Consider the following 27,947-nt stretch of genomic DNA (forward strand, 5'->3'; position numbering starts at 1 on the left):
TGTCATTAAGATATGGCTGTTTAATACCGGACACACATTGTCTTATTATGATATTTGGCGTAGAGGCAACTATAATCAATATGAATTTACTTTGCTTACTGCAGGCATATTGAAAGATTTCCATTTTTCCACAGATGTTTTTGAAAAATTCCAGGCCTCCAAAAATTGCAATACTAGTACAGTGACTAGCAATATGTCTTTCACCCAGAATCAGTTGCTAACATTTGCACTCTCTCTCTGTCCATCTCTCTCTCTCTCTCTCTCTCTATATATATATATATATATATCTAAATATATACAATTTCCCAGAACCATTTTAGAGTTACTTGCAAATATTATGATACTTCAATTCTAATTACAGTTGACACTTGAACAACAGAAGAGTTAGTGGCACTGACCTGCTGCAAAGTCTAAAATCAATGTACAGTTTATAGTCAGCTCTCTTCAACCTTGGCACCTTGGTTCCTCCACAGCCTTGGTTCCATCACTTCAGAGGTTCCTCTGGATCCACAGATTCAACCAATTGGAATCATGTAGTACCATAGTACTTACTTTTTTAATTTTTGTCTTTTGTCTTTTTAGGGCCGCACCTGCAGCATATGGAGCTTCCCAGGCTAGGGGTCAAATCAGAGCTGTAGCTGCCGGCCTACGCCACAGCCACAGCAATGCCAGATCTGAGCCATGTCTGAGACCTACACCACAGCTCAGGGCAACACTGGATCCTTAACCCACTGAGCGAAGCCATAGATCAAACCCGCAACCTCATGGTTCCTATTTGGGTTCGTTTCTGCTGTGCCGCGATGGGAACTCCCCCATAGTACTTACTATTGAAAAAAATTCTGTGAAGTTGCCATCATGGCTCAGTGGTAATGAACCCAACTAAGATCCAGGAGGATGCAGGTTCGATCCCTGGCCTTGCTCAGTGGGTTGGGAATCTGGCATTGCCATGAGCTGTGGTGTAGGTTGCAGATGAGACTTGGATCTCACGTTGCTGTGTCTGTGGTGTAGGCCGGCAGCTCTAGCTCTGATTTGACTCCCAACCTGGGAATTTCCATATGCCATGGGTGCGGCCCTAAAAAGATTCTTAAAAAAAAAAGAAGAAAAAAATCTGCGTACAAGTGGTCTCGTGCAGTTCCAACTCCTGTTGTTCAAGGGCCAGCTGTACTTTACCATGTATCTTCTAAGAGCAACATATTCTACTACATAGCCAAAATAAAACTATCCCATTCAAGAAATTTATGATACTGTGATCCAATATTCAGAACATTTGAATTTCACCAGCTGTTCTTTGTTCCTCACTGTCCACCCTGCTTTAGAATTTAATCAAGAACCATGCAGCATATTCAAACAACATGTCTATTTGGTGTTCTTTAATCTAAAACATTCCCAGCCTTCAGTGATATTTTTATCCTCGATGTCCTTGAACGATTTGTCCCCATTTAAGCCACCTTCCAAGAGTGACATCAGTTCATATACAACTAACCATGAATAAATAGTTGTCATTGTTAAGTTTTGCACATTAGCAAACTCCATTGTCAAACCTTTGCTCTTTCAGCCATACCACCACGAGACGTTTCACCTCACTTATTTAGAAGACATTTCAATTTATGTGTAGCAAGCTATTCTCTTAGCTCCTAATAATGCTGTTGATGAAAATATTCTACTATGAAGAAAAGTATGAAGTGTTATCATTATTTCAAAGGAAATTATAATCTAAATGCTGAAAGGAAAAGGAAACATGGGGGAGATCAATGTAACTATTGAATAAGGTTTAAAGAAGCAGCATAGGTTGCAAGGTAATTTAGCATTAATTGCTAATTAAATGGTATAGGAAATTAGTCTATATTATCTGAAATTTATATAATTATTGATTTTTCTAAGCCTAATGCAATACCAGTTGTCCAAAATGGGCAACAGTTAATGTTGACTATAGGAATAATAAGTGCCCATGTGATTTCAAAACAATAAGGTAATGGTGGCTCATAAATGTGAGTATTCTTCATTGATCAAAACTGTGCCTGCAAACTTCTGGTGTCTGATCTTTTAAACTATTATACAACATTAATTAAGAAGAAAATTGAGGCAAATAAGACTGCTTTTAAAATATTATTGCATGGTGCTTCTTCTTGACTTATATCATTACAAATATGATAAATCTTTGCTATGTTTATTCTGTTTAACCATTCTAAATTTAAAGGAAAAGAAAAAACTCAATTATGTTTATCAAGGCTTCCAAGTCTCTTGAAATCACCACCTTAAAAAATTTTATTTTGCTATTTCACAACCCTAGACAAAGAGTATACAATGTTTAACTATAATGCTTTAGAAATTATGCTTATTTTTATATTATTATAACAAGTGTTATGATGGATTTTCTTTTAGAATTCAATAACCTAGGAATGAAGAACTATTTTAGATTCAGTGATTCTAACATCATAAATCTTCTGATTAATAAGCTTTCTCAAATGCATTTTAAGCTGAAAGAAAATTGCTGAATATATACTAAAACTGCTCAGAGAAATACTTTTTATTTTGCCTTTTCAAAGAAAAGTGAATCAGTTCAGCTCTCTTTAGCACTCAGTGCACAGCTCAGGGCTGCAGTGTTAGCCCACAGTCCACAGTCCCCCCTCCCTAGCTACTCATTAGTATTGATTGACTAATAAATCACGAACTTGACTGGTGATTACTAAGATACATGAACCTGTGTGCAAATCCTGCCAGGCCATTGTGTGTGCCTAGTGTCTTACTGGAGATCAGTAACAAAAATGGTGATTTCTTTAGTCAACTATATGTAGAGTATAAAATGCGGTCTGTGTCTTCCTAGGTATGCTTACTTTTGCTTAACGATTGTATTTTCCTAGTGACAAATGTTAATTTTATATCAGACATAAACGGTATATTGTATTTCATTCTCTGTCTTGTTCTAAACTCTGTTTTTAAAGACTCTTTTCTTTGTATTTGTGTTAACAGACACTCATATAGAACACTTAACATGTTCAAGGCATTGCTTTAAGAGCTTTGTAAACATTAGGTAGTCTGAAAGACAGCACAAACAAGCTATCATATGCATTTTCTTGTGAATTCAGTAGCTAGTGTGTATTTTAGGAAAGAAGGTGTCTTTTTATGGAGAGGTCACAGAACTACTGCTCCTCAGACCCTCATCATCTGTTGAGTATGGTGTCCTTCTTCCACTCAATCTGCCAACACACTGAAAAGAAACCCTGTATACTTTACCAGTCACTCACCATCCCCTCATCCCCCAGCCCTTTACAGCCACTGATCTGTTATCTGTGTCTAGGACTTTGTCACTCTGGACACTGCATATAAATAGAATCCTACAGTAGGTGACCTTTCGTGTTTGGCTTCATTCATTTAAGATAATGTTTTCAGGGTTCTTCCATCCATGTGTTAGCATGTGTCAGTAATTTACTCCTTTTTGTTGCTGAATGATATTCCATTGTATGTGTAGTTCACATTTTCTTTACTTAATCTGATAAATGTTTAGTTTTTTTCCTTCTTTTTGTCAATTATGAATATAATGTTACCATAAACATTCATGTACACATTTTTGTGTGGATACTTGTTTCCAATTTTCTTGCTTATGTACTATGAGTGGAGTTTCTGGGTCCTATTTTTGAGGAGCTGCAAAATTGTTTTTCAAAGCAGTTACACAGTCCCCATAAATATACTTCTATATTTCAACTGACTGATAAAATTTAAACACACAAATCATGTAAAGAGATTTTTCCCTTCAAGTTACATCTGAAATTGATAAAACATTTTAAATCAGTCATCATTGATTGATTTGCAAGGACTTTTTTTTTAAAGTTGCATTTGAAATATTTGGCTGTGTTTGAACATGGATATTCAGTATTTAACAATAAAACCTAATAACATGCCTCTTTATGTGACTAACATTATTTTGCTGGATGGCAACTGCACAATCATTGATGAAGCATGGTCTGAGGGGTTCCAGAAATAAAATTGGAGGCGTGTGGCCATCTAGCCTTCCAAAGCCCAGTATGAAACCAAATAACAGATTTTGGTCTAATACTGAGGTCAAAACTGAAGTTTGGTGGTACATATCTTTCTTCCTGCCTTCCTCCATTCTCAAATAGAAAGAAAAGAAAAGAAAATTTTTCTTCCAACTTAATTTTCATTGTAAGAAACAAATGGTATAATGAGAAAGCTGAAGTACAGTATCAGTATACTGATGTGAAACACATTTTGTCAAGCATAAAACCATGTTGGATATTTATTGAATGCTCACTACATGCCAGACACTACTGCAAGTTCTTTTCATGGTTAACACAAGTCTATGAGGTAGATGCTGTTGTTCTCCACATCATACAGATGAGGAAATGAAGGCACACAAGGCTAAATGTCAGAGCTAATAAGTGACAGGATTAGAATTCAGATCTAAGCAGGCTGGCTCGAGAGTATGTACTTTATTACTCTTTCCTGCTAAATGGTATCTGTTACCACTATTATCTTACTTGGTACTTTAAATGTATTTGGGTGTTACTTGGCAACTTCACACACCATGGCAAAATTAAATACATGTCTCTTATATCTAAATTTTTAATTCAAATTTGCAGTTCTACTATTTATATCTAAAGGACATTTCCATCCACTAATGAACTATTGACTTATATCTTGTTTTGTGAGAGAGTAGAATTCAGTGACAATTTCCACAGAATGGGTAGAATAGGAGGCTCTATGGAAGTGGTAATTCCATCTCAACATTCATAGTTCAAGAAAATTATTGTTTCCTGAGGCTGTTACTAGATGTGCCTACAAAAAGAATGCAGACCTGATGGTTTCTAAGGTTTTATGCTACCATGAGTGTCACCTCCAAGTTTAAAATATTTTACGCAGGAAGGTATGAAAGTTTTCAGAGATAAAATTGTGTCCAAAAATATATATGTCTACCTTGGATGGACCTGAATGAGTGTGACTGTGTATCATAGTTTTTGAATCACTCCATTTCCTTCCAACAATGTCCCGTGTTTTTCAAAGGAAAATGTTGCTATGTCAGTTCAGATAAAGAATGTTACACTGCGAGTTCCCGTCGTTGTTCAGTGGTTAACTAACCCTACTAGCATCCATAAGAAATCGGGTTCAATCCCTGTCCTTGCTCAGTGGGTTAAGGATCCCGTGTTGTTGTGAGCTGTGGTGTAGGTTGCAGACACTACAGCTCCGATTCGACCCCTAGCCTGGGAAGCTACATATGCTGCGGGTGCAGCCCTAAAAAAAAAAAAGACAAAAAAAAATAATGTTACACGGGATGAATTTTCCCTAAACGAAAGGGTGGAAAAAGTAATTCTTCCATGTTTTATAGATTTAAACCCCGTCATTTACAATATATCTGCACATGAAACCAGTCAAGGCTTTGTAGAAGATATTTTGAAGGGCTTCTCTGTTGTTTGAATTCCCATTACAGGAAGGAAAAGTGTAAGAAAAATAAAACAAATGTCTCTTTTCTTACCTGATCTTCAATAGTTTGGGGTCAATGTTTGGAAAATCATAAGAAACTGTGATGTCTTGAATAAATAGTAGAGAGCAAACCACTTTAACCTGTGCTATTTATCTATTTGCTTCTACGATCAATTCCAGCTCCCTTTTTAAGAGAAAAATGCAGCACAGTATTTCTGACTTAGGCCATGTTGAAGTACAAATTTTTTCTGTCCTTGAAAAGGAATTTCCCCCTTTTATTTTAAAATGTAAAAATAATTCATTGTCAATTTTATTATATAATTTTGATAATGAGATATTTATGGTATGACAGAACCTTCTCAGACAGTATGTGTTCATCCATAAATGGGATACATATTAATGTAATATCTTGATGATTGTATCATCATTACAAACCATTTATGAGTTTTCTTTGTGTATACATCTGTACATATGTGTATGGGTTTGTGTATGTGCCATCCTTTGTGAAGAATGCCGAAGCTAAGTATCCTTCTGCTGATCTTTTCACTTGAAATTCTGAGGTCTGTGATCAGAGTCAGTGTCATAGAAAGAAAGTCCTTAACTTCATTACATGCTTCTTCATTACTGTGCTTTAATACTGAATTCAAATAGCATTGATTTATTTTCTTTCAAGATAAGATTTTAAATGTTTTTTTGTTCAGTGTAGTGTGTAGAAGTTAATTTCTATTGTCCATTGGAGTAGAGGGTGGAATAAAAAAGGGGGTTAGCAGTGAAACCAAGTGCTGATTAGTTTCTCCTCTTCTTGGCTTTAGCCCTTGATAAGTGGGCACTTTCCACCTTTATTCCCAACACTGTTACAGAGGGAAGGCAGTACTCTTCTCCATTTGTGGGAAATTGCTGTGGGTCATTGTTATTATCATTTCCTCATGAATTCCTTTTAATGGATCCTGCAGTGATGCTATGATCTTAGAGTAGTTTTACCCCTTGCTACTTATTCAGTGCCGTTTCTAGGTTTGGGGAGGGTTGTTTGTTTTTTAAATCACGTGGAAGGAGTTTGCTGGTGGCGAAGTGAGTTAAGCATCTAGCATTGTCACTGCCGTGGCTCAGGTCACTGCTGTGGCTGTGGCGTGGGTTCAGTCCAAGGCCCTGGATCTTCCTCATCCTTTGGGTGTGGCCACAGGGAAAAAAAATCACATGGAAGAGTTGATGATATTGTAAGGGGAAAACTTTTTTCTCTGCTCAAAATATGTCGATTTGAAGTAATGCTAATGGAGGTAGGTACAAGTAAGTACACAATTAACTCTGGTCCTACAACTTCGCTGAATTTATGAGGAAACATTCCAAGGCTAGTAATAAGGCAAAGAGTTTTTTTCATAATGTTTTGTCTCTAAGTAATTGTTTCCTTTCTGTGTTGGTTGTCTGTGCTCAACTAGAGATGGCACTGAGGATAAAGACTCTTTAAGCTTGTTTTCACCACTTTCCTTCTGCTAGTTTCCAGCAGCAGCATGGGTTTCAATGACTTATTCATCAACTGGGTATGTTTAATTACCATTGCTTCTCTTTCTGAACCCATGTATTTCTGTAGCTCAGAAATTTGCATTTGAGTTAATGTAGTGAGGAACTTTTATCTGTCAATGTGTGGTCGCTTTAGCATAATTGCATTTAGATTTAGAGATTAAAGCTTATAACTTAATTATGACTCCAACTACATAAGAAAGAGTTTAATTTAAATTTAATATTTTGATTCAGCACAGCTCAACTCATATGTGTTCTTATTAAATTGTCTCTCATTGAATTCATCTCTGTCATTACCTTGGACATCAGTGCTTTTTCAGAGTTGCAAGCTATAGCAAAATAACACTGCAGACCTGACTTCTGCCTCTATCTTTAGAGAAGATATAGGGCTAATGATGATGTGGATATCTTTGTAGTTCATCTGGGTTAATAAATGTCTCAGGGGGTGTGTGTGTGTGTTTTCATGCACATACACAGGTGCACATGTGTATGTTTTGCAATGCTAGGACCTGGAGAAATAACATAATTAAAAATATACCTACAAGGCCTGACTTTAAATTATAAAGTAGTTGAGGTTTGAACAGGTATATTTATGGTCTCCAAATTGTATGCCCCATGAACATACAATACTATATACACAAATATGGAAACCATATGTACAACACATACATTGTATGTATGTGGCATTGTGTGTATGCGGCACTCGTAAAAATCTAGTAATGTAGAGCTTCAAATATGAGAACCTACTATTTGCAGACCCCCTTCAGTAGTACGCCCTTCCCTCTCTCCCACCCTCCCTCTCTACCTCTGTTTTTTAAAAGAATGGCTTATTCAGGTAAATAACTTCTAAACTATTCTTTTTTGGAAAAAATTTTTCCTTTGTAAAGATGATTTGATCAAAAAATAACTGTACTTGCAGGGCTACACGGGAATGACCTATGCATATAAGGCTTCTCATTATCAATAGCAATTTTCCAATTGTCATTATGTTCATAACATAAGAAATTTGAACATATACAATGTCTCAAAGAAAAGTCTGTGGAGCTTTGTGAACTTTGTATATAATTAGGCCAAAAAATTGTTAATACATATTATAGTGTGTGTGTCAAACAAACTTATTGTATGCCTTAAACTCACACAATGATATTTGTCAATTATATCTCAATAAAGCTGAGAAAAATTGTGAATAATAGTGAAAGATTTGAATAAGTCCCTTTCATAAACAACATTAAAGCAATAATAATATGATTTTAAAATATACATGAGCATCATGCTAAGTTATCAATGGCTTATCTCTCTATCTAGTTAAAATCCTAATTTATAAGGTTCTAGTGGATATAATTCTTGATACATAAAAATCCACTATACAGAGAATTTTTTTTTAGATTTTGTTGTCAGAAATTTTGAACTAGAAATGTGTTCCTATAGAAATAATGTAGTTCAAACTTCTCCACCAAGTACTGCTGAAGAACTTGTCTTGGTAAGACATGGAGGCTGTGATGGGATCTGTAAATAGCTTGACTTCACACCAAGGGGGTCCATTTTGATGTGTTTTTAAATTGTATCTTCATTAATGTTTTCTCTTGAAATAAGGTGTTTTCATTATTTTCAAATGGTTGAAAAAATCAATGTTATAATCATGGTTAAATTTCCAGTTTAAATATACTTTTCCTTACTGTACTACACAAGAAGTACTGTGTCTTTGCAATGAAAATAATAACCAGTTGCAGAAAGACAAATACTACATTTCACTCATATGAAGTATCTAAAATAGTCAAATTCATAGGGTCACAGAGTGTAATGGGCTCCCAGTGTGACTGCACTTAGAGATAGAACCTTTAAGGAGGTAATGAAAGTTAACTGAGGTCGTAAGGGTGAGGCCCTAATCCCATAGGGCCGGTTTCCTCATAGGAAAAGGAAGAGACACCAGAGATCCCTCTGTGCATAGATTCAGAGGAAAGGCCATGTGAGGACACAAAGAGAAAGTCGTTCTCTACAAGCCAGGAAGAGGTTCCTCACCAGAAACTAATCCTAAAGGCACCTTGATATGGGACTTCCAGCCTCCAGAACTGTGAGAAAATAAATCCCTGTTGTTAAAAAAAAAAAAAAAAAAACTGGAGTGTAGTGCTGGTTCCCAAGGATTGGGAAGAGGTGAAAATGGGAAATCACTAATCAAAGGACAAAGTTTCAGTTAAGCAAGATGAAGGATTTCTCTCGATTTTCCATACAACATTGTACCTATAATCAACAATACTGTATTTTATACTTAAATTTTTAACAAGGTAGATCTTGTATTAAGTGTTCTTACTGCAAGAAAATATAATTTTAAGTAATAAAATGAATGAACTAGAAAAGAGGAAAAATAATAGAACCAGTGCCATAAAATAAGGGTAATTGAAACCTAAACAAAATCACTAAGATTTTTATTTTATGCCTTAAGCATGATGCTAAAGGAAAGTAGATCTAATTAGAGAAAGACAGGAGGTAGATGAAGACTTTGGTGGGAGTTGTAAACAGAGAATAAGGGCATTTTCAAAGGCCTTGAACTTGAGAGAGTCATTATATTCTAATTCACTTTCCATTTCCTAGTTGTTACTTTCATTACTCCTACACTTTTTCATCATTGGGGTTGTTTGGGAGCTTACAAGTAAGTTAAAGAGCTAAGGGAGAGAAATCTCCTTAGATGATTAGACAAGCAAAGAGGGAAAAGAAGTTGGGAGAATGGTGTGCTTTTGTGAGATGTGCTTCGGATGGAAATAGTTACCCTGTGAGAAGCAAAAGGGAAACACAGACAGGTCATGTGCCATTGCTCACCCCATTAACAAAGAAACTCATCAGGTATTCATTCACTTATTGAATATTTACCAAACAAGTTGGTATGAATTCAGTGCCCTAGGTGAAGGGCATTCACTGATGAACAAGACCTGCCTGGGGCTTTCAGTCTATTGGGATAACAGGCATAGAATAAAGAAGCAAATATATAAAGAAGTCGAGCGTAAAATGAGAACCTATAGTAAGGGCACCTATTACTGTTTCAGTGCAGAGGGAAGACTTCTCTGAGGAAATAATGTTTTAGCTGAGACCTGAATGATGAATGGGAGTTAACTTGTGTGTTGAGGGGTGGGAACAATGTTCCTGATAGAGAGAATAGCAAGTATTAAGCTGAGGAATAGATGGTGTGTGTGTGTGTGTCTGTGTGTGTGTGTGTGTGTGTGTGTGTATACTAAGTTATATATATATATATAAACTAAGACATAGTCTCTTCTTTTGTCTTCCTTGAGTAATGTAATGAAAGTAGTATCCTTCCAGTTACCAAGCCAAACACTCAGAGTAATTTTGGAGTCTACCTTATTTGCCACCCCCACATCTTTACCCTTACTATTCACCATATCCATTTGATCAACAATTATTTCCTTTCTCCAAGTCCCTCTCTATCCTTTCTCCTGTACTTCATCCTCAAATGAAATTAATTCAGATCTCAATCACTTATTGCTGAACTTGTTGCTTTCTCACTTGCACCAGAATTGACTTTCATAAGTATTCGATCATGACATTTTTACCACAAACCTATTGAATACTATGGCCCAGCCTACAGAATAAAGAGCGTCATCTCAATGTGGTTTCTTGATATGGTCTAGGCCTCTCCTCATCTCTTGTCCCTTCTTCATATTCTGGCCACATGAACCTCCTTGCAGTTTCCTGATAATAGCAGGCTCTCAGGGCCTTTAAAGATGCCAGCGTGCCCTTCCTCCCCTGTTTACCAGTCACAGTTCTTTTGGCCAAGCTGTTGCTTTCCTAGTCCCCAGACTCACAATTAATCCTGGCTTCCTCCTTATACTCCTTTCATTTTCACCTGCCTTTCCCACTCTTCAGTATTTATTTCTCACTCTGCCTTGTATTTTAGTGTGTCATTTACCATCTCTCCAACCTAGATTTTAAATTCCATGAGGTCAAGGAATTTGTCTTCACTTTTGCATTCTCTTTATGCCTTGTCTTTATAATTTTCAGCATTTGGAGATAAAAGTTTATATTCCAGACTTTTACAGCTTCCTAGAATTGAAGAAAGGGGCCTGGGGTAGAGAAGATAGTTGAAAAGATATTTGGAGAAAGTAATTTAGACTATTTTACAGTTTATCTTCTCTTCTTGATCAGTTGTGAGTACACTCCAAATATTGGTCAGTGATAATGACCTAATATAAGTCCTCAAATAAAAGAGACTCAGGCTTTGTCTATATGAGGGTAAACCCTCACATTTTAAAAAATGAGTTTTTTAGCAACTGTGTTTAAGCTCCTTAATAGCTGGTTATATGATGCTAGAGCAAACAGCTTTAAATGCTTGCTTTCAAAGACTTGTATTAGAAAATGTAAAGATTTATGCTTTCACACAAGGTGTTACTGGATATAATTTATTCATTCAAAAAATACTGATTGATTACTCTCTGGGGATGGGGTACAATAAAACCCAAAACTCTTTCTCGGCTTTGGTCATGGTTGCTTTACTTTATTGCTAGTTGAATCATAAGACTCACACTCAGCCTAAAAATTGCCTGACCTCCACTGTTGCCTTGTTCTCTAACCTTGACACTAATCCCATGTGGATCCTGGGATCGGGAGCTACCAAACTTTCACCCTTCATATTCAAGAGCTTATTTTTTCCTTAGCTAGTCTCTTGTGCAAACCAAGAGACATGTAGACAGAATAATAAATGAAAATCCTTTTGGGCTTTTCAGCCAACAATAAAATATTTCTATAAAAATGGAAGATGTACAAAATGGCAGCCATCTGTTGTTTAAAAACAACAGAACTATATTTAAACCTAATTACTGTGTAAGGTCTGTGCCTTGAAAGCAAGGGCAAAATTGTTTATGTTCATCTAAACAAGAGAAGCTTTTGTGTTGTCTTTGTTCATCTATGCTGGTATGAGATTGGGTAATTATTACTGCCTGAATATAGTTACTCATATTTAATTATAGGCAAGACTGGTTGAAAAATCACCCTTTTATTTTAGTATTCATGAATCACATGGACATGTCAAATTAGACAATTCTGATTTTTCTCCTCTTTATTTTGAGTGGCCTGAAATCCAGATGTATTGGCTTAGCAAATCCATACAAAATCAGTGACAATGGAAATCACTAACAGCCTGAACTTTTTCTCATTTTCTTCCCCTGAAAATTTGAAACATATAAATCACGATAGAAATAGCAATTAGAAAAATTGTAAAAAGCTTTCAAGAAATTACATACTAATGTGAGTTAGGTCTTTACTAAAAAATGTTCTTCCAGATATTAAATAAAATTGATACTGTTACATTATATTCTTGATCCTTATTTTACTTATTAAAGATGACTTTTATGAAAATCTACATTATTCCAATTCTTAGTACATTTTTCAATGTTTATTAGAGGAATCGTATAAGTTAACCTTGTAAAAAGTTTTCATTTGTACCATTATGCTTTTTATAAATGAAAGATATGCAAAATATATATTCTTTGAAAAAGGCATTAATATCACTAATACACTAACACTGCAGATTTTTTTTACAAAGGCAAATAAGCTGTGTGCAACCAAGTACATGTTGCTCACATATATATTTTGTTTAATCTGCATTGTAATTTGAAAGCATGTGAACATGAGAATTGTTGCCAATATTTTGCCAACATGAAAAACCAGATTTGTGTCTTCCTTTCTAAAGTATGGGAAACAAACCCTGCATATTAAAACTAGGATGTAGGGCACAATCTCAAAATACCTAAAATAGGAAATGCCAGGGGGAAAAATGTATTGTTCTTTTAAGATTGCTGTGCCTGAGGTCATGATTAAAAGTGTAAAGCATTTCTATGTGACTGAGAGGACTTAGAAGGTAACATTTAAAATTGGAGTCTCCCTCACTAAAATACAATCTCCATGAAGGCAGGGATTGGGCACTGCCGTATCCTCCAATCTACCACTGTGCTCAACAAATATTTTGCTGATGAACAAATGAATGAACACACTTTCTTTTTTCCACCTTCATATGACACTTGTCTCTGCCACCCATGGTTAGCATTCTATTATTTGAAGCCAGAAAACCCTTCCATAGGAGTACTCTATGCTCTTTGCTTTTATACCTTTTTTAGCCTCTTCACTTTTATACCTTTAGTATCAACAGCAAAGGAGTAAAAAATCCACACACGAGTTGTGATTCATCCAAAAATATTTAAAATTTGAAAGCGAGTGCGTTAAGCCAAATGTGTCTCTCATAATAAAATTTAGACTATAAAATGATAGTGAGCATTTCAAACTATATACAAGCAACAGTTTGGGGAAGGAATCTAGGACTAAGCCATGCTTCTAAAACTTGAATGTTCCCATGAATCACATGGGGATCTTGTTAAAATACAGATTCTTACTGGGTAGATCTGGAGTAGACCCTGAGAATCTACATTTATAATAAGCACTCAGGTGATGCTGATGGTGCTGGTCCATGGGCCATACATTGAATAAGAAGATAATAAACAACTACTTAAACTAGTTATTTGAAAACAGTCATGAGAGTTCCTGTAATGGCTCAGTGGAAACAAATTTGACTAGTATCCATGAGGACGCAGGTTTGATCCCTGGCCTCGCTCAGTGGGTTAAGGATCCAGTATTGCCATGAGCTGTGGTATAGGCCACAGAAGTGGCTTGGATCCCACATTGCTATGGCGGTGGCATAGGCCGGCAGCTGCAGCTCTGATTCGACCTCTAGCCTGGGGACCTCCATATGCCTCGGGTGCAGCCCTGAAAAGACAAAAAAAAAAAAAAAAAGAAAGAAAGAAGGAAGAAAACATTCATGGCCTAAAGCTATACGTGATAAAATTGATGGACATTTATCAGCCTGCTGGAAATGTGCAAATAGAATACATACTTGGAGTAAGACCTATGTAGTAGTAGACTGGAAGGGACCTGAGATAGAATCCATTGACTCATTTTACACAATGGGACACTGAAGCCCAAAGCACACAACCACTTTGATGCTGCATCCCATTGGAACTCAGGTTTACTTATTCCCAGATCCATGCTCTTTAAAATAGATCATGCTCCCTCTTAGCTACTGAAATTATAGTAGCATTCCTTAAATAAAGCATTAAAAATTATTGAACTTGAAAGTATACTTAATTTCACTTAATATCAAATGCTTCACTAAGGTCACTCAAAGTGAAAAGAAATAGTGCATTCATTTCATGGTGATGTTCATTTCTTGTGTGCAACATTTATTAAATTTACCATTATTTATCTTCATGAAATATTGAAAATAATACTGACAACATTTAGAATGTCTTTTATTAAGCATTACTGGATATTAGATGATGAATGACTTCAGTGGACTAGTTTGTTTTTTCCCTAAGAGGAATTTTAATTTATGACTAAAAATATTTTAAAAATTCAAGAAGGAGCACAATAAAAATATCAAAAAATTAATTTTACTGCATTTACTAATGAAAGATATGTTTTAGCTAAAATGAATTTTTTATTTTAATTTTTGAAAATCTACAGAGATCCCCTCAGCTCCAATAACAAAAGGGTTTCTATCTGTTTTATCCTATAATCTTTCACATCTAATTAAAACCACCTTCATGTTACTGTGTATATGTATGTGTGTATAAGTAAAAGTGTTACAAATTCTTAAAAGTAGGTGAAAAATTACTTCCACCCAATTATGGTATAAAATAAACTGAAAAGTAAAATGATCTACTCTGTGCAGATTAGACCCTTAACATTTCATCTGCAGTCTTATCAAACTTGAAGCACTTAGTTGGACTCAAGATTGAATTGGATGGTCACATATATCCATGTGGACTTAATGAAATCTCTTCAGTTTTCATGAGACAAAGAAGATATTTTCATGTGGAGTAAAATGATTCATCACTAGACCCTTCTCCTCTATTCTACCCTCAGCCTTCTATTTCCCTGAACCATATTAGCATTATGAGAGCAACAAATGGAAGCTTCTCCTGAAACAGGTTGTAGAGCATATTGCTATAATGTGGACAGCATAAAAAGAAAATAAGCCAACATAGCTGCTGTGCTAATTAGACTTAGACCGTTAAAGATCTTATAATATTCATGTTGTTGTTGTTGGTAGTATCACCTGAACATTGTCTCAAGATTACAAAATACCTCCTTATATGTTGTTTTCATATCACAGATTATGAAATGCTAGCATAGTAAGTCATAATAATATGAAACAAATATTATTTTAATAGTACATGAATCCTCGATTTTCAGTGATGCCATCTTGTTTCTACAGTGACTATGAATAATTGCTATAGATTCTCAATCAGTATTTCCTTTTGAGAGTTGATGACAGATGCTGGAATTTTAACAAAGAATAAATCCAATAACCCATGGCATGCTCAGAGAATTTAAATGATTACTAGCAATTTTTAAAAATCATAATGATATTCAGGTGACATCTAGAAATTTCTACTACCTATTACATTTTTAAGAGGGCCAGGCAGGCCTCTTCTAGTCCTTTATCTGGCAATCACACCAGTAACTTATGACTCTCAGATATTTATGCCTGTGATCTAATAGCTTTTCTTTAAATATTCCTATAAGCATGAAAATGATAATACGTTAAAGCCGTTTTATCCACAGTTCTCATGTTGTTGTGAGTTGGTTTAATTTGTTTGCTTTGGTCCAAATATGAGCCAAAGTTAGTCCGAAGAGAATAGACATCCTATTAATAGGGAAAGGGGATGGAGTTGCAATAAAGCAGTGAGTCCTTGGGTGCTACAAGGAGAATATCAAGATCTGTCAAGAAATTGGAAGGGGCAGCCCCAAACCAGATTTATATGGGGTTTCTTCTTCCCTTATGCCTGAATAAAATCTATAAAACCTGGCTAAAGTATATTATTACAGTGAAACTGTAGGAACTTGAGTGTGTGTAATTGTGAACTTCTAAAATTATTTATAAAAACAAGAGCATAAACCCCTTGTTAAATATACTTTATTCTTAATATTTTTTATTAAATACACATTGATTTAAAATGTGCCAATTTCTGATGTATAGCAAAGTGACCCAGCCATACATACAAACACACATACACACACACACACACACACACACGCACACACACACACACACACATTCTTTTTCTCATATTATCTTCCATCATGGTCTATCCTAAGAGATTGGATATAGTTCCCTGTGCTGTATAGAAGGACCTCATTGCTTATCCATTCTAAATTTAATAGTTTGCATCCAGTAACCCCAAACTCCTCATTCATCCCATTCCTTTTCCCCTTCCCTTGGCAACTGCAAACATGTTTTCTGTGTCTTTAAAACAGAATAGTTATTATAATATAATATGCCAGTGAATCCTAGTCTGTCTTGCAGAGAGACTCAGAACTCTTGAAAGGTCACTAATTTTGAACTTCTTCAGCATCCTTAAAATAAGTTGAAACTCAGCTGCTACTGGTCTATGTGACTTGAGGTACATTTTTTTTTAGACCATATACTGTTTCTTGTTCTGTGTCAAGTGGCTGGCTACATTTAGAAATTGAGAGGTCTCCTGTGGGCATCCATTTTCCCTCTTGAAAAACTGAAAAGCTAGCAATATTGGACTCATGTTCTGCTGAAGCTGAGTATCACTGTCTCCTTTGGAAGGGACATTCCCTGTCCAGTTTTCCAGATCCTGACAAACCTGTTTCTCTCTGTGGACACAATTGTTCTGGCACTTATTGGCTTTCAATGTAGAAATTGCATTCCAAAAATTTGATGCAGTGATTGGTTGATTATTTCATTAAGAGTTGAGGAGTTCCCATTGTGGCGCAGTGGCTAATGAATCTGACTAGGAACCACGAGGTTGTGGGTTCGATCCCTGGCCTTGCTCAGTGGGTTAAGGATCTGGCATTGCCGTGAGCTATGGTGTAGGTCGCAGACGCGGCTCAGATCCCGCATTGCTGTGGCTCTGGCATAGGCCAGTGGTACAGCTCCAATTGGACCCCTAGCCTGGGAACCTCCATGTGCCATGGCAGTGGCCCAAGAAATGGCAAAAAGCCAAAAAAAAAAAAAAAAGAGTTGAATGAACCATTTTCAGTTTTATTATTGCTCCCTTATATACACTGATTATGTAAACTGTTGTGGAATTTAACACTTTTAAATGGTACAGTTTACCACTGTACCATTTTAAAGGCTACATTGAAACAAAAGAAAATTTTAAACATGTTTTTCCACTTAAATCTACATGTCTTATAGGTATGAAAATAGAAAGAAAAGAAGAAATAGACACACTTTTTGTATGTACTCCTGGTCCTAAATGTGTGAATATTGCATGATTAGGTGAAGAGTCAGTCATGAAGTTTCTACTCTGTGCCAGAAATACACAGTTCCTGTCCACTAATTCATGCTAGAGATATAAGTAGGATATGTTCTCTAATCCTCTACCCACTGTAGGATCTGGTGGATACAAAATAAAAATCTAACAATACTTAAAAGAGAATGTGATTAGGGCTGTAATATAGTTAGTACTACAGTAATACATATATGGAAAAAAAAGGGCAGAAGTAATTCTGCCTGAAATAGTCTGTAAGGGTCCCACTGAAGTGTTCATTGAACTTATTCTTGGAAAATAAGTAAAGTTTTATCTGACAAAGTAAATAGGAAAAGGCCTAAACAAAGACCTAGACATGTGAAAGTTGACTTTATATCCATTAAAATGTCTGACTGAAGCATATGTTGGAAATGAGGGATAATGAAGATGTGGAAGATAGAATAGGTTGACAGTGAGATTTGAAAAGCCTTTTTATTCCTTTGCAAAGAGTTGGGACTTTTATGTTAGGCAATATGAATATGGAGTAGTAAATGCTTTAGGGATGATTATGAGTGATTAGAAAAGCAGCTCTGGTGGCAGTGTAGAGTTCTGATGAACAGTGGGGAAAGTGAAGGTCAAGAGGGTTCATTAGGAAGCTTTGAGGATTGGCAGGGAGAGAAGCTATAAGAACTGAAGTAATTGGCAAGAGGAAGGAATAAAAAGAGAAATAACTGAAAGCTATCCTTGAAGAAATGGTCCCAATTGGATGTGGGTGCTGAGAAGATGAGATGAGTTTGAGGTGTGTAGCCTGAGAAAGAGTGAAGAAATCATACCAAAACCAAAATCAGCATGGAAGTATCCACAATTACACTTCCCATTATGTGATTTTCTAATGCAATATTTTGAGTGTAATATGATACATTCCCAACTTGCATTGGCTACTCAAACACAGGGAAATATCTTGTGTTAAAATGCAATAGCAGGAGTTCCCATTGTGGTGCAGCAGAAACGAATCCGACTAGGAACCATGAGGTTGCAGGTTCAATCCCTGGCCTTGCTCAGTGCGTTAAGGATCCGGCATTGCCACAAGCTGTAGTGTAGGTCACAGACATGGCTGGGATCTGGCGTTGCTGTAGCTCCAGTGTAGGTCGGCGGCTACAGCTCCAATTAGACCCCTAGCCTAGGAACCTCCATATGCCACAGGTATGGCCTAAAAGGACAAAAAGACAAAAAAAATAAATAAAATGAAAAGCAATAGCAATTTTATTGTTGTTGTTGTTAAAAACATACTGAATCAGGGGTCTTTTCATGGTAGGATTAGCAAAAAAAGCTTGCACTTTTGACGAATATACGTGGATATTAAGGATCACGAGTAGCTGTTCTACTTTGCCAAATTCAGAATTAAAATAGGATTTAAGTGATTAAAAATAGAGGCATTTTCAGTTTATGGACTTTCTTATTATCTTAAAAAATGTGATAGTAGGATTTCCAGCTGAGAGGAATGCTTACGAAAAACATCTAGTTCCAGTTAGTTAATTTTTCCCTACATGTACTATATTCATTGTATCCATTTTAAAAGCAAATGAGCCATCTCTATCTCCTCTCACATTTGTGGCAAACTCTTGCTGTGCCAATTTCATATTGCATGTATTTTAGGGAGAATAAGATGTTCTAATCTTGATTATAATTTTAAATTAAAAGAATGAAAATAGTTCAATATGGGAGTATTGATGGGTTGTACTAGTCAGACTGCCTTTGTTTCTTTTAAGAAAATTTAAAAACATGCTTATAAACAGGATAGGAAGTTCCAGTATTAAAATGCATAATAAAATGCATTATGCTTTGAATGCTACTAGACTTCAACTCAACCAAGTAATCAGTTCATCGAAGCTAAAATATGTTAATAAGCATGCTCTATACTCGAAAATTCAGCCATTTTGCAATAAACTTTCAATGAAATTATTTTCATTATAAAAACAGATATTCCCCAAATGAAGATATAAGAATGGATAATAAGAACATTAAAAAATACTCAGCAACATTAGTTATCAAAGAAATGTAAATTAAAAGCACAATGAAATACCCACTTCACACCAATTAGAATGGCTAACATTTTAAAAACTGACCATACCACGTGCTGTAAGAATACGGACCAAGTAGAATACCTAAACATTGTTGCTGGAAATGAAAAATAACAAAATCACTATAGAAAATTTGATAGTTTTTTATAAAGTTAAACATACATCTATTTTTTCATGACCCCCACATTCAACTCCTAAGTTTTTATCTAAGAGAAATGAAAATGTATATTGGGAATTTCCACTGTGGTGCAGTGGGTTAAGAATCTGACTGCAGCAGCAAGGGTCACTGAATAGGTGCAGGTTCAATTCCCATCCCACCACAATGGTGTGTGGATTGGGTGTTGCCACAGCTATGGCACATGTTGCAGCTATAGCTTGGATTCGATCCCTGGCCCAGTAATTTCAATATGCTGTGGGTGAGGCCATGAAAAGAAACAAAAAAAAGAATATGTATATCAATACAAAATACTTGTTCACAAACTTGCATAGCAATTTTATGCATAATATCCCCAAACTGGAAACAAACTGAATGTCCATCAACAGGTGAATGAATAAACACATAGTGATATGACCATACAAGGGAAAACAACTCACTAATAAGAAGGAACACACTACTGATACATGTAAGAACACAGATGAATCTCAAGCCATTATTCTGAGCAAGGAAGCCAGACACAAGGGGTGCATAGGCATTAATATGAAAGCTTATCTGTGGTGATATAAATAAGATGTCATTGCCTGGTCATGGGGGAATATTCTATACATTGTATCTTAGAAGAAATGTCATTGACCCCAACACTTGAGCATGGGGAGATATTACATTTTTAATTGCTCTAAGACAGTCTAAGTATTCAGGCCACAGAAAATGAAAAGAAAGACACAGTGTAGCAACATTGTGAAGTTAGGACTAGAAATCTCTTGTGAAAATAGAAGCAGGATTGATGACAAGGCATTCATTCATCATTCATTCATTCAATAACCAAATAACTATTAATGAGTGATGAGTGAACCAGGCTATTCTAGGCCCTGGAGATGTAGATCAAGTCTCTGGCCTCATATAACTTATACTTCATTGGGCTGAGATATACAGTAAAAAAAAAACATCAAATAAATAGAATGATGGCAGATCATCACTATAAAGGAAATAATAGCACACCAGACAGGAAGGATGGCACAGTCCATATGTGGAGAATCCTTGAAGAAGGGTGTATCAAGTAAGGAAAAGAGTGAATGCAAAGGCTCTAAGGTGAGAAAGTACTCAATTTGTTTCAGGAACAAAAAGGAAAATTGTGTGTCTAAAAGGTGGAAAGATTTATATGATGAGTGTGAAAAATTGAGCAGAGGCTTTTCTCTTGGGCCTTTCAGGCTACTGTAAGGCATTTTTACTTTAACCAAATTGAAATGGGAAGTCATTATGGACTTTTAAGTTGCATTATCTGTGTTTTTCAAAGATACCTTTGTTTAATATGTGGACTGAAGTGATGGGAGAGCAAAAAGCAGGCAATAAGCTTATAAAGACTATTGCAGTGAAAAAGAAAGCAGGGATACCAGTTAAGAGGTAACTGAAATACCCCAGGTAGAAAATGAGATTAGCCTGAAATGGGGGGGGGGCAGTAGAGATAAAAAGAAGAGGACAATTTCAAAATGTATTTTGAAGTAAACCTGACAGGACTCTCTAACAAATAGGATGTGGAAGGATGAGAGAATTGGAGAAACCAAAATGATCCATCAGTGTTTGCTTGAGCTTCCTTCCATTTACAGAGATGTAAACATAACGGATGTCTAAGGTGGGACATCAGTGTGAGAAAGTCAATGTGTATTTAATCAGAGGTTTAGCAGGAAGGAGATGGCACTCCCATACCAGGTAAGGTGAAAAGAGAGACTAATTCCGAATAAGAAGGAAATGGGTAAGAACAGCCAGGAGAGTGTTGTACCCTAGGGTTAATACTAATAGGGAGTCATTACTATCCCTAGGGTGTAACAGACAAGGGGAACAAGTACTTAGAATGGTCTTATGGAGAGGCCATTGAATAGGAGATGAAGTCCTAAGTAGGGAAGTCCAGCAAATCCATACAAATCTTGTAAGAAGGGCCTTTGTTCTTTTTCTTATGGCTGGGGAAAATTCTCATTGGAATGAGAGCGGATGAACCTGGAGGGCCAGGAGGGGATAGGGGATGATGGGATGTAAGGAATAGAAGCTAGAGGGTGGCAATCACAAAGTAATCAGAGCATGGATCTGGAAGGGCAAAGCAAGATACTTAGCATGATGTCCATATACTGAATTCTGTATTATTTCAAACTTTTAAACTTTCTAAATCTGAATTACAGCCAAGTATTTTGTGGCAACATAGAATTTTCAAAATTAAATTGAGATTTAACTTGGAAGGTTTTTTTAAGTTATGTATTAGTCATGCATTATTGTTTTAATGCTGATTAGAGGAAGCTTTTCTACTTAACTGTTTATAAAAATAGTTATTACTTAGTTAAGAAGAAAAAAAAGAATATGAAGAATTATGGGAATTCCAGAACATGAAGACAACTCTAGCGTTATAGAGGACCTTGAGAGTACTAGACAGATGGGACTTTAAAAATATCCATTTCTTTACCATTAAGACCTTGCATAGGTGTTTGTGACATTTGGAGCTGGAATAAGAAAATCAGGTTTTATTCCACATTCTCAAAGTCTTTATCATGCTTGTCAGTATAACAATCTTTTTGCTTATCACTTAATTGTTTCTACATTTTGCTGCAATTGTCTAACAAAGATAGCATCTTTATGTTTTATAATACAAGCTATCCAAAGGTCACATTGGCTACTATACTCTGTTTGGAAACTTTATTTAATCAGAAGACACTATTGTTAAAGCATTCATATCAAGGTTTAATGATATCCTCGTTTTATTTTTTTTCTGTTTTTTTAAATTATAGTTGATTTACAATGTTTCTTCAATTTTTGTTGTACAGCAAAGTGACCCAGTCACACAGAGTTCCCTGTGCTATACAGTAGGACCCCATTGCCCATCCATTCCATATGTTACAGTTTGCATCCACAAACCCTGAACTCCCCATCCATTCACTACCCTCCCCACCCCAGCAACCACAAGTCTGTTCTCCATGTCCATGAGTTTGCTTCTTTTCTGTAGATAGGTTCATTTGTGTCATATGTTAGATTACACATAAAAGTGATATCATATGTTATTTGTCTTTCTCTTTCTGACTTGCTTTACTTAGTATGAGAATCTCTAGTTCCATCTGTGTTGCTGCAAATGGCATTATTTTGTCTTTATTTATGGCTGGATAGTATTCCATTGTGTATACAAACCACATCTTCTTAATCCATTCATCTGTCGATGGACATTTAGGTTGTTTCCACGTCTTGGCTTTGTGAATAGTGCTGTGATGAATATAGGGGTGCATGTATCTTTTTGAATTACAGATTTGTCCAGATATATGCCCAGGAATGGAATTGCTAAGTCACATGGTAGTTTTAGATTCAGTTTTCTGAGGGACCTCCATGCTGTTTACCATAGTGCTTTTTCCAGCTTACATTCCCACCAACAGTAAAGGAAGGTCCCCTTTTCTCCACACCCTCTAAAGCATTTGCTAGTAGTAGACTTGTTATTGATGGCTATTCTGACCAGTGTGAGATAGTACCTCAATGTAGTTTTGATTTGCATTTCTCTAATAGTGATGTTGAACATTTTTTTCATGTGCCTGTTGGCCATCCTCATGTCTTCTTTGGAGAAATGTCTATTTAGGTCTTCTACCCATTTTCAATTGTGTTGTTTTTGTTGTTGTTGAGTTGTATGAGTTATTTATGTATTTCAGAGATTAGGCCTTTGTCCGCTGCATTATTTGCAAAGAATTTCTCCCATTCTGGGGGTTGTCTTTTTGGTTTTTTTTTAATGGTTTCCTTTCCTGTGCAAAAGCTTTTGAGTTTAATTAGGTCCCATTGTTTTGTTTTTGTTTTTGTTTTTGTTGACCTTATTCTAGGACGTGGATCAGACAAGATGTTGCTGTGATTTATGCTGAATATCTAAGTGATACCCTCATTTAAAACAAATATTTAATACTTGCCCAGTATGTGTTGATCTGTGATATTTTAAGTCTGTAATCATGTACTGACTGAGTACAAACATATAATAAAGGAATTGGAAGTAAATAGGATTTAAACTCAGTATGTGTGTATGAATGTTCATGTACAAATTATTCAGTGAGGTGATGGTTTTGAAATTTCAGAACTAAAGAACATTCATTGATTCCACAAGTGCTTATTGAGTTCCTACTATGTGCCAGAAACTCTTCTAGGCATCTGAGCTACATTAGTGAACATAATAGATCCATATTCCTGTTTCTGTGGACATGATATTCTAATGAGGGAACGTAGACTCTGAGCAATATGTATAAAAAAATAAGCTACATACTATGTTAGAAGGTGATACTTTCTATGGAGAAAAGTAGAGCACATAGAAAATATAGCAATATTCATCAGAGTTATGAAGCAACTTTAACCCTGCTCTAATCTAATCTTAAATTCAGAATTAAAGCTTTTTCAGTATATATATATATTTTGGCTGTGCCTGTGGCATGTGGAATTTCCCAGGCCAGGGACTGAACCCACGTCATAGCAGTGATCCGAGCCATTGCAGTGACAATGCTGGATCCTTAACCTGCTGCACCAGAAGAGAACTCCTTTTGTAGTTTTTATAGACATCAATTCTTAAATGCTCAAGTCAAAATTTTTATCAGAAATCCCTGATATATTCATGCTTCATATGTTGACATTTTGAATCACTAAATAAAATTTTAAATATAGACTTGTCTTTCAATTTTCATTAACAAACTTTCCATAATTAACCATTTCTGACAAAGGAAGAAAAACATAACTTAGGAAACTTTATTTTGTAATCAATCACTTCAGGATATGTTTATTTATTGTAGCTTTTTATTTGTGTATTATTTGTCTCATTGTTTATGCATATTCTTAAAGCAGTGAATTTGGAAAATTAGATGTTATGCTTTGTTTTTTGAGGAATTCTATTCACATGAGCTTTAATCCACATTGATGTGTCTTTCTACTGTAGAATACAAAAGAGAATTTATCTTTTGTGTGTGGGTGGGTGTTTTGAAGAAATTATATTTGCATGAGGTTTAATCCACCTTAAACTTTTCTTTTTATTAATGGTTATGGGAAATTGCTAAAATAAAGTTTCATGATGCCAAGTCACTGAGCAAAGTTTCCCAAAACAACAACCGTTAGCAAAGTGAACCAAGGGCAATCATCCCTTTAGGCAATGGGCAAACTGCCCAGTTATGAACCCTGAACTCATTCAACTAAGAAATCTATATATAATACTGGTGTCTATTAAACTTGATTTCCTTTTAAGCAGCTGTATTCTAGGTTTAGACTCCCACTTTTTATTGCAAGGTACAATGAAAAGTAGACGAGAAGGATATTCTCATTCTGGATGTTTGGTAACTTTGAAAAAATTACATTTCTTTGGTCCCTTTCTGGCAGTGGTTTGTAGTGAAACAATTTTTTTCAACAGATTGAAACAATTTATTTCCTCCAGAGTAATAGAGTTTGCATTTATCATCAGATAAGTGATTCTTCTAATTTGCCTGGGCTTTTAGCAAACTATTGAAAAAAAATCCTTTCATTTATTTTCCATCTATCTTCTTGAGATTTTTTTTTTTAATGTCTCAAGGTGTTCTTGGGAAATTTGGGATTGGCTATCTAGCTCATAATAGGAATCTAACAAAAACATACCATTAAGCATTTGAGATGCTCAATCAGACTCAGTATTTAAGAGAAACATAATATTATGCAAGGATTTCTGATCATAAAAAGACAGATAGTTAATGACTTTGGGGAGAACGATTGTATCTGTTAGCAATTGAATTAACATTTGTAAGTCTAATATTGCTGCTGAATTTCCTTCTGTCTCATATTTTTCTTAGGTATATAGCTCATGAGGCTAAAGCAGTATTCAATCACCATAAACATTTTATCACTGCCATATATTTGGTGCCTTTCTGTTACTTTGAAGGAAATAAAGTTGCTCTTCAATGTTTTGGTGAATTTATATGATTTCTTTGGAAAAGTTGCCACTAAGATTCACTATGAATTACAGCAGTATGTTTAGTGCTATTCAGAAAACATTTCATCCCTTTCCCTGTTTTTTGAGTGTTTATTTCTTTTTAATGTCTCTTTAATTCCTCTTATTTAAAGCCTATGTCTAAAACATTCATGGCTTTTATTACAACCTATAAAATATGTGCTTAATGCCATTATCCTTTATAAAAATTGTCTGGAATCCTTATAATTTAATCACACATCTTGCTTGTAACTAAAATTAACAATATATGTAAATTGTCAGAACTCTGATAAAACAAAATGACTAAAAATATTATACAGTGACATAGCTTTTTAGCAATGGCTACATCACTTGTTTTATAAAATTATTTTACTTAGCTTTTAAAGCTACATTTGCCCATTATCTGTATCTAATAAAATCGAACCAGAATTTAGATATTGAATATTTTTAAAGCCAAGAACCTTGATGCCATCCTTGATTTTTCCTTTTTTTCTCACCTCTGACATCTGATTCATCAAGTCACAGTGGTTATGTCTCAAATTTGGCCCTGTACCTGTCCATAGGTCTTCTGTTACCACCTCATTCCAGGCTTCTTCATTGTTCTCTATAATCCTTTCTCCACACAGCAGTAAAAGTCACTTCTTAAAGGTTAAATTGGATTGAAACACTTTCTTACTGAAAACTGCTCAGTTCCTGGAATCAAGTCCAAACTATCCAGTCCTTGTATCAACTGGCCCCTCCTTCCTTCTCAGATCTCATTTCCTGTCACGTCCCTTTCTGGTTGCACACCACACTCTACCCCACATTAGAACCTTAGCTCTTGTTCCTTCAGTTGCCAGAAACCTCTTTTTCTGCTTCATGGTTTCTACCTTCTCATTCCAAAGGTTTAAACTCAGATATCATCTTTCCCAAGAAGCCTCTGACCATCCAGCCCAAAGTAGCCCCAAGTCAATCCCCATCATATGCTATTTAACAATGCTATTTATTTCATTTCAGTTATCTTCATCTGAAATTACTTGTTTAGTTATTTGTTTCATTTTTATCTATAGCTCCACTTCCCCCCTCCAACCACTTTATAATTTCCAAGAGAATAGTGTCCTTATCTTAGTGCAATACTTGAGATCCTAGGTCAGCGTATGAAACATAGTTCATGGTTTATATAGATATGCTGAATCGATCATATATTAATGTGTCAAGATTCAGGGCATATATTGAACAATGTTTTTGAAACTTTGATTCTCAAACATTTTATCTCATAAAAATGTCAAGAACCCCCTCCCATAAAACGGACTCAGTATTCTGAGGCTTTTCTGTTCATTAAAAACACATTTCTTTTTTTTTTTTTCCTGATGCCTGATGATTCATTGACAGAACACTGTAAACCAGCTATAATAGGAAAAATAAAAATCACTATAAAATTAAAAATAAAATAAAATAAAAGGCTATGAATCATCAGAAACACATTTCTTACCAATGGAATTTAACTTTGGTGAGATGTTCAACAAGTATTGAGTTATATAAATCATGTTTGATTTGTTTTTCAAATAAGGAGACAAGGGAAATGACTGAACATGTGCTATGATTTCAAGGGTTTTGGAAAACATCTTGTGACTTCCTTCTACCTCCACCTGCCCATCCTCATTTATACCTGGCATCCCATGTTCAGAGTTTTATTTCTTTTAGTTCATGTTTTGATCCATGTTAAGGTGGAAGTACTCCTGGAAGGATTAATGCTTTAAACACAGCCAGCCATTTTTGTATGAGGTCTGAGACTCTAAGAAGATTTTGGAATTGGAAAAGGGCAAACATTAGAACACCAGAAAGCTGAGATATATGCAGCAGAGTGTGGGAGCCATTCAGAACTCATCTGCTTATAAGGCAGGTGGGGGTGTATCCATGGCATTCTGGTCCTTTTCCTGGCTCTGCCACTAACTGTAGAAATTGGGACATATTATTCCATCTTTATGGGAAAAACTGAGAGATTCAGATGGGTATTCTCTAAATAATTTCAGAATGGTGATTCTATACTCAGTCATTTTACCCATGATCAACACTCCACTTCTCATGGATAATGGAAAATATGAGAGAGCTGGTGTAATTAAAATTCAATATGGTTTCTATAAATGCAATAACACAGGAAAAAAAAACCAGCAACAGACCTTGAAGTCAGTTTTTAGCATATGTACTTCATTCCACATATATTCATAGTGTTTCATTATGCATATATTCAGACATGAATATGTGTGCATGTGCACATTCACAGTACACATTGCTTCCCTCACTGAGAAATTACAACACCATCATCCATCCAGAGGCACTGACTATGAGAAGTGTGAAACAGAAGATACTTCTCTCTTATGCAGTGTCCAATAAGCCACTCCATTTTCTGCTTTTCTTCATTATACTGTGTTTTATTTATCAGTATTCGTTTGAGCCAGAGTGTGCAAAACCATAACGTTGAGAAGGTTAGCAGGACCTCATCTATTTCTTCCTTCAACTCAACCTCCTTTCACAAAACTCTTTCTTGGTGATTCTCT

At 35.5% G+C, this 27,947-nt stretch overlaps 1 protein-coding gene across 1 annotated transcript in view; it reads left to right on the forward strand.

The window, feature by feature from the left end:
- Positions 1-27,947, forward strand: part of IL1RAPL1 (interleukin 1 receptor accessory protein like 1) — a 1,415,748-nt gene that overhangs the window by 1,204,742 nt on the left and 183,059 nt on the right. The window contains exon 7 of the mRNA XM_047765736.1: positions 17,820-17,824. Within this exon, the coding sequence (XP_047621692.1) occupies positions 17,820-17,824 (5 nt within the window). The remainder of the gene's footprint in view (positions 1-17,819; positions 17,825-27,947) is intronic.

Source organism: Phacochoerus africanus, chromosome X (assembly GCF_016906955.1).
Source record: "Phacochoerus africanus isolate WHEZ1 chromosome X, ROS_Pafr_v1, whole genome shotgun sequence".
Taxonomy (NCBI): domain Eukaryota; kingdom Metazoa; phylum Chordata; class Mammalia; order Artiodactyla; family Suidae; genus Phacochoerus; species Phacochoerus africanus.